Source organism: Rhincodon typus, chromosome 10 (assembly GCF_021869965.1).
Source record: "Rhincodon typus isolate 14 chromosome 10, sRhiTyp1.1, whole genome shotgun sequence".
Lineage (NCBI taxonomy): Eukaryota > Metazoa > Chordata > Chondrichthyes > Orectolobiformes > Rhincodontidae > Rhincodon > Rhincodon typus.
In genome coordinates this window covers 35,611,331-35,618,814 of record NC_063341.1, presented here as the reverse complement: position 1 = coordinate 35,618,814, position 7,484 = coordinate 35,611,331, and the positions used below count along the sequence as shown (strand labels likewise).

General features: G+C 38.7%; 1 protein-coding gene across 1 annotated transcript in view; it reads right to left on the bottom strand.

Moving 5' to 3' along the window:
- Window positions 1-352: 352 nt before the first annotated feature.
- The window catches only part of slc1a7a (solute carrier family 1 member 7a), a 48,776-nt gene continuing 41,644 nt past the window's right edge, over window positions 353-7,484 (bottom strand). The window contains exons 9-11 of the mRNA XM_020513210.2: window positions 4,468-4,602; window positions 4,250-4,349; window positions 353-562 (exon numbers count right to left, since the gene is read on the bottom strand). Of these exons, the coding sequence (XP_020368799.1) occupies window positions 353-562; window positions 4,250-4,349; window positions 4,468-4,602 (445 nt within the window). The remainder of the gene's footprint in view (window positions 563-4,249; window positions 4,350-4,467; window positions 4,603-7,484) is intronic.

The window sequence follows — 7,484 nt, the reverse complement described above, 5'->3', positions numbered from 1 at the left end:
GCTTCATGAACCCCCTAGAGTGGAGACCACCCTTTGAGAAAAGAATCAGGAGAGATAGAAAATGCTAAAATCAAAAGTGTTTAGTTTGCTACCTCTTATTTTAGCAGATGAAACAGCTATAAGAATGTACCCTCCTAAATTATTCCATTGTACTATCAAGAAATAACCAAATAGACAAAAATCATGGAATATTTATGAAAAGAGACAAAGCATGAATAGTGCATTTCCAGCACTGCCATCCAACAGCTCAACTTTTTACTTCTCACGAGTATATAAAATTCCCAGCTCTGAGGTAGTCATGCATTTTACCAACATGGCATGAAATACTCTTGTTGAATACACATTTGCGTCACTATACTTTGGTCTCTAATTCATTTATTTCAATCGTACAGTGATCCGTTTTAGTGCTGAGGCCCAACTCTATTTGTACATTATGGGATCCATCTGGGGTAATGGTGTAGATTTGTTTGTCTGACTTGTTAGTGTCATTCGTGCATCCATTTCTCTGATAGGTCATGATCGGATTTATGCTGCTGGGTTTTGTTTCACCAATCAGTGGAACCTAAATAAGATAAAATAGTGAGATGATTAGATAGATCACTCACTGTTGCTGAACAATTTGATAAATTGACACTTACTCACGCAAAGATTAGACAGTTGTCACATACAGTTAAGATGACAAGTTTCAAAATCCAGATTAAGTTCTAATTTTCCTTTCATGGGCAGTTGTCCAGCACAGTGAATTACTATCCACTACAGAACCATATGGTTTACATTCCACTGAAATAATTGGGCAGAAAACAAGACACATCATCCCGTCTTCTGCATGATCATTCATTGATGATGTAAATTCACTCCTGTGTCCCAGATATTGAATCAAAAAGGTTCTATGGAAGATAAGGGTAATGGAGAGCATTTCCTGATGCCAGGACATCATATATAAGAAATCCAAAACAGTGTGAATTCAGTCAGTTACCATATCTGAGGGAAGTATTACTTTGCAGGAACTTGTGATGTTGATTCTACTTTCGTCTTGCAGTCTCCTGCTCCAGGTGTAAAGGTGAAACTGACATGGGAAATTCACCTACTTTTATTTCAGCAATCAGGCATATAATCTGGTTCACTGACTATCATACATCTTCTTACAGATAAAAGAAGGAAAGTGGCATGGATCAACAAACTCCCCATAACAACCATATTGACAGCCTTGTCCATTGTTCTTGACTGTCTGTCCCAACCAGAAGGACAGATTGCAGTGATTCCTCGCACTAGAACACATACTTTTCAAAACTGACAATATGCAGAATGCCCTAATATGACTCTGATCCAACTACAAGTGTGACAGTCTTCTGTGCTAGGGGCTCATCCATTCCCGTTGAGGGCAATAGAATGATATACTGCCATAAATACCTCAGTTCCACACAGTCTACTCACCAGGTGTCCTTTTTTAAAAAAAAATCAGGGCTCTCCTTGAGAATTCTATCATGGTTACCTTTAAAGGGCACATTTTTCATTCTCACTAATTGATTTATTAGGTGGCTGTCATACAATTGCAACACCTTATTATTTAGTGACATATTTGGATTGAAAAGCAGAATTAGAAGAATTCATCAATATCTCCATACAATGCTTTATGAAGGCTTATACTTTGGTGTCAATTCCATTATCCAATGCTTCTAGCATTTCATGGTGGTTGATGCAAATGGCACATTTTAGGAAATCACACACATGTAGTCATTGATTTTACATTCACTAAAATCAATAAATTAAAAATCTCCCTTTATTTCTCACAATATTATTTCTGTGAGAGCTGCTCCCCACTGGGAGCTTGAAATTGTTTCTTATATTTGAAGTGCACACCTGTTACCAATTGAAACACCCACCATTATTGCCTCTCCTTCAACACCCTTTTATCTTTAGCAACCCACTCTCCACTTCCCTCACAACCTGTACATTGCTCCCTTCACATCTCCTTGCCACTCCCCTTAACAAACCCCCAATACTCAAGCACGGATAAAAAGTTAGAGGGTTTAATTTCCATCTAGTGAAATCCCTGGATGACCCCTTGTGGTATTGTCTATTAATTAGGAAGTATAATACTGCATTCACATCACAGATTTATGCAAAATATTGCATCATGGTGAGTTACTATGATTGTAGTGCAAACACAGCACACATACAACTACTACAAATGGGCCACTGTTTGATTAGGAGAAACCTAAGAAAATTCTAAATCCAATTCTAATCTGGCAGGGCAACATCTTAAAACAAGACTGTCCCTTAATTTTGGTTTTTATATGAAGTGTTTAGGATAAGTTTCAGTGCACCTTCTCACTGTATTTAGTGGGATGCTATGGGTAATCAAAGTTAAATGACTTCAATATAATTGCAGAGACAGAAAGCCAAAATCAAAACTGGTGTCCTCTTAAAGTGATATCAGGAGCTGCTGTGCAGGTAGGTAATGATTGAGCATTGCATGATGTCAAGCAATCCCTTTGGGATATAAACAACACATTTGACGGATATGAAATTATAAAATGTGATCTAAATCACTTCACCATTTTCTGAAGACCACTATCAATAATGATCAGAATTCGTTTTCCAGCAAGATTTAATGACTGACAAGTCCAACAACAAACCACAAAGGACATTGTTGAGATTTAGAGTGAGCACTATACTGAGTGGAAGTTTGACCAAGCAGGCCACGGTCGGGACATGTCTGCATGGAGTGCACTGTATAAACAGAAGGCTCGTTGAACCTATTCGTTCCAAGGAAGCAGTCTCAGCAACATATCACTAGGCTGAAGCTGCTGCTACAGGTAGGTTTAACATTCAAGCTGAACACCCGAAAGCTGCTTCCTCAAATAAATTGAGGATGGGAAAATAGCTTCTGGACTTGGTGAAGAATGCAAGAAGATTCCAGGTTTTTTTTTGAGCTGCTCTCTGAGTGAAGATGAGATATTGTTTGAACCATACAGAGCAGTGTGTGATTTCTGGCCACAATAAAGAAAATCCAACCAGCAGGAAAATAGTTAAGTTAACTGTTAGCTATTAAGTGTTTTCAGATTATTGTGGTTATGTACATTAAATTTAGTGATGTGGAGCAATCAGAAAAGACCAGTCTAAAATTTGATCCTCTAAGGACTGTGTTGAACCAATTATGTTTTTTTTTCAAATATCAAAAAGGTATTATAAGGCCAAGGGAACCTATTTAAATTGCTTCCATGGATTCTTATAAGTGCTTTGGCATAATGTTTTGTGTCACCATCACAAAGAAACAGAAAACTGTGGGAGTACATGAAAAATTTTGGATTAAAAGCTACATAAAAGAATTTTAGAGTCTAGCTCTCTGATAAGGTTGTGCACTGTCACCCATCCTATCACGTGGAAAAGACTTGAAATGACTGATTTGAAGTCTCAGCAGGAGCTGGAACATGGTGGTGGTCAACTGGTCACACATTCCACATTCCAACAGACTTTCCTGTAGTATTCAATTCTATAAATGTCAGGTCAGGTGTTTAACAGGTAACATCCTCAAAAGTAATGGCAAGCTGTTTCTCCTTCCTCAACTTAAACATATTTGGAGGAAATATTTTCTTGTGAAGAAGTCACCAGGGCAATATGCACACATCAAAAAAATATCATGGTCACATTATTCTCAGGCAAATACATTGTAAGTTCAGCATGGAAAGATTCAAATACAGCAAGAAACAGTTATCTCTGCAAGAATAAAATAACACTGTCAAAGACTGTATTTTAAAAATTCTATTATTTCCTGGGCATTGCAAAAATTGTTTAATTATTGTAATCATTGTTCAGAATGTTTGCTTTCTCTCCTGAAAGAAGTGCGGGATTGTGGGTATTAGCATTCAGCTTCTGGCACCTTGCCAAAAAATGCTATTCTTGAAGGCAAACGTTGGAGAATGTGTAATGAGTATATAGAGATGTCTTAATTGAAACTAATCCTGTCTTCACCCGACATTCACACTCTCTTCAAGATATGTCCTGGTTATTTTGACTGTGATAAATTAATTTAGATCAAAGGTTAAACCTGGCATTTATTTCTGCAGAAAGACTTATTGACATAGCAGATAATCAACAGGTACGGCCACTGTGCTATTGGTGGAACATACAAGTTATTTTCCATGTCTAATTATCAGATGTCCAGACTTTAAAAGAGTTAATAAGCCACAAGGCACATCTGTTGAGTAAAACAAAGTTTGAAAACAGAACAAAATAATTTTCCTACTTCATCATTTTCCTGAGTGAAATTCTTTCGGCAGATATGAGCCATGATTCCAGCTGCCAAAGCATCTCCCAGGACATTAATCATGGTGCGAAATCTATCCCTTTAAAAAAAAGTCACTAAATGTTAGCAGTCTGTTAAAATACCAGCCAGCAAGGTAAAAACAGCTTCTTGTAAGGTTTATTAAAACAAAAAAGAAAAATCTTTGCTTTACAACTTACAGCGCCCAGTCGACTGCAATTATTAGAGTGATGTCATCTGTAGGAAGACCAACAGATGTCAAGACAATAACCATGGTGACCAGGCCAGCTTGTGGAATCCCTGCTGCACCTATACTGGCAGCTGTGGCTGTTATGCTGCAAAAGAAAAGATATTATTGCAATGTAGAAATCCAACCTTATAATGAACATTTTGCTGCTTTGGCATCTGACTCTCCTCTTGTGATTGAGAGCGGGCACTCTATCCACATCTCCTGCAATCCTGTAGAAAAGCCCCAGAGCAAATGAAAGTGGTATAAAAAATAATGCCACTTCCAATTTTTACTTCATTTTTTTGTGCACCTGAGTTTGCATAAAGGCTTATACACGGTTGTGTTGTATAGTTAAGTCAGACAGTGTGATACGCTATTGAGGTATGGCATATATTATCACAAGAAGTGATCAATGCTGTATGAACTTGCTCTGTCTTGTAGCTTTGTGGCAAGCTGAAGTCACAGCAAGATTTATCTTAAATAAGTTCTTTTTAGATTAGCAGACTTTAAACATTCTTTAGCAGCACAAGACTGAGACCATAATAAGTTGAAGCCATTAACAGGTTGCTGCTATATAATTCTAATTGGAGCTGGAAGCATCCAAAACCTTGTCTGTATCAGCAGGCTAATTGACCACAAGGGCACCGCTGTCAAGTTCATGAAATAGCCCCACAGAGGCCAATGTTTCATCATCAAGTCACCCTTTATTTACTCAGGGAGAGTCCTTGACACTGATCCAGCTCCCACAGGGCCAGCTCTCAGAGCAAACAAGAACATCTGACACTCCTGCTCTTACCCGTCAGCCATGGCTCCCTGATTGGGCCAGATTAATGACCCAATCAGGGAACTCATTCAATTACAATCATTATAATCACTACAGCTCACTATTTACATAATTGTGTTATCTATCCAAAACATGTTTACTGATTTGATTTTGGGAACACATCCATATTGAAGCATTCAGATAAGCACAAAAACTGCATGTTCTGCTCAGCTTCACATTAGATTATTGTATTGCATACAACAATGTCTAGGTTTTAGTGAAAGAGAATGGTTGGTATTAGAGAAATAACTAATGTGCCCAGCTTGGTACAAGGAAGACACATTACAGAAATCAAACTCAATACTTAATACATTGTGACAGCACATGACTATAAAGAGGAATGAGATATTTAGTAATGAGATGCCAAATCTAAATGGAACTTTTCACAAAGCATTGTGGTTCCACAACTCAGGGACTTTACAGTTATTGATCATGAATTTTATTGTAAGTAGGCTATAATGACCTAACAAATTAGCATCTGATGTAAATTTAAATGTTGCCTTCCTCATTGCATCTGAGAAACTGACTTAAACAGGTCATGGTTATTCAAGTTTAATCCTGCTCAAGTAACTCATCTTAGCAAGGCAGTAGCTGCTCAGCCATTTTTGAGGATGAGGTGAAAATTGCCATTTGTGTGTAATTTCAATGAGCACAGTAGCCTGTGCATTATGGAATGTAACAAGCTGTGTATTATGGTACTGGTTTTGAAACCTAGAGTGTGTGCTGGCTGTTGTACGAGTGACTAGAATCGGTACGGGGGACATGGTTGAGGGGCAGCAATTATTTTAGTACTAAGGAGTTCATGGACACACCTTATCTCCCAGGCTTCATTTTACACTAGAGGTCTTAGTCCCATCTGAAGCCAGCAGGAATTACTCCTAGCTGGTGGGAGAAGGTGAGGATTTGGATAGCAGGAGATTGCTACTGGAGATCCAAGAGAATTGTCCATGGTGCTGCAGTAAATGGCTGACAGGAGTGAAGAGATAACTGTAGTCTGGATGGGATAAGAAGTGGGAAGCAAGGAGAAGCAGGGCCTGAAGGCTCCGAGGGAAACATCTATTCCCATTGACCTACAAGGAACCACATCACCACCACTAATCTTTCAAACTGCTTAATTTTCTGGGCCTCTTGTATCCTTTTCCTGACAGATTTGGTCTGGCAAAGATATCACAAGGGATATGGCTCCCCCATACAGGCCCCTGGGTAAGATTGCAGCATGACACCATCTGCATATTCATTCAAGGATTTTGTCAGCCTCTGGTGGAAGTCCTGAACATCTGAAAATTAAAACTGCAGTTGACCAAATCAGGAGGTGAATCCAATTTCAATTTAACTGTCTCCGTGTCCATTTACTGACAAATGGAAGGCACAAATTCCATGGAGATTTTAATTTTACTTTGGAAATGGTGAAACTGATCCAATATATGTTGTAATTCATGGGCTCAAAACCAAAATATAAATTATTTGATTTTTGTAAATCTAGCTAGTAACTAATATTAAAAATGAAATCTGCCATCCCTTGCTGGTATGGCCTAGGTGGTGTGGCCTACTTAGGACTCCAGTCCCAAATTAACAGGCCTATTGTATTGTTTTCTGGAGTGGATCAGAAGTCCATTCAATTATAAGACATCCGACACTGAACAGAAATATTGGATACATCCATTGGCAATGATCTAAACATTGCATCAGAAAAAGACTCAAGCAATCCTATTCTATTTAGCCCTGAAAAATTCCACCTTATAAAAAGCAGCATAATAACAGAGTATTCCAGGGATGGTGGGTCTGACATATCAGGAGACATTGACTAGGTTGGGATTGTTCTCGCTAGAGTTCAGACAAATGAGGGGGCAATCTCATAGAGCCTTATAAGATTCTAACAGGACTGAACAGGGTAGATGCAGGGAGCATGTTCCCAATGGTGGGTGTGTCCAGAACCAGGAGTCACAGTATGAGGATTTGGGGTAGATAATTTAGGACGGAGATGGAGAGACATTTCTTCATCCAATGAGTAGTGAGTCTGTGGAATTCATTGCCACAGGAAGTAGTTGATGCCAAAACATTGAACGTATTCAATGGGATCAAAGGTTATGGGGAGAAAGCAGGATTAGGCCTTTGAGTTGGATGATCAGCCATGATCGTGAAGCATGGCGGAGCAGGCCCAAAGG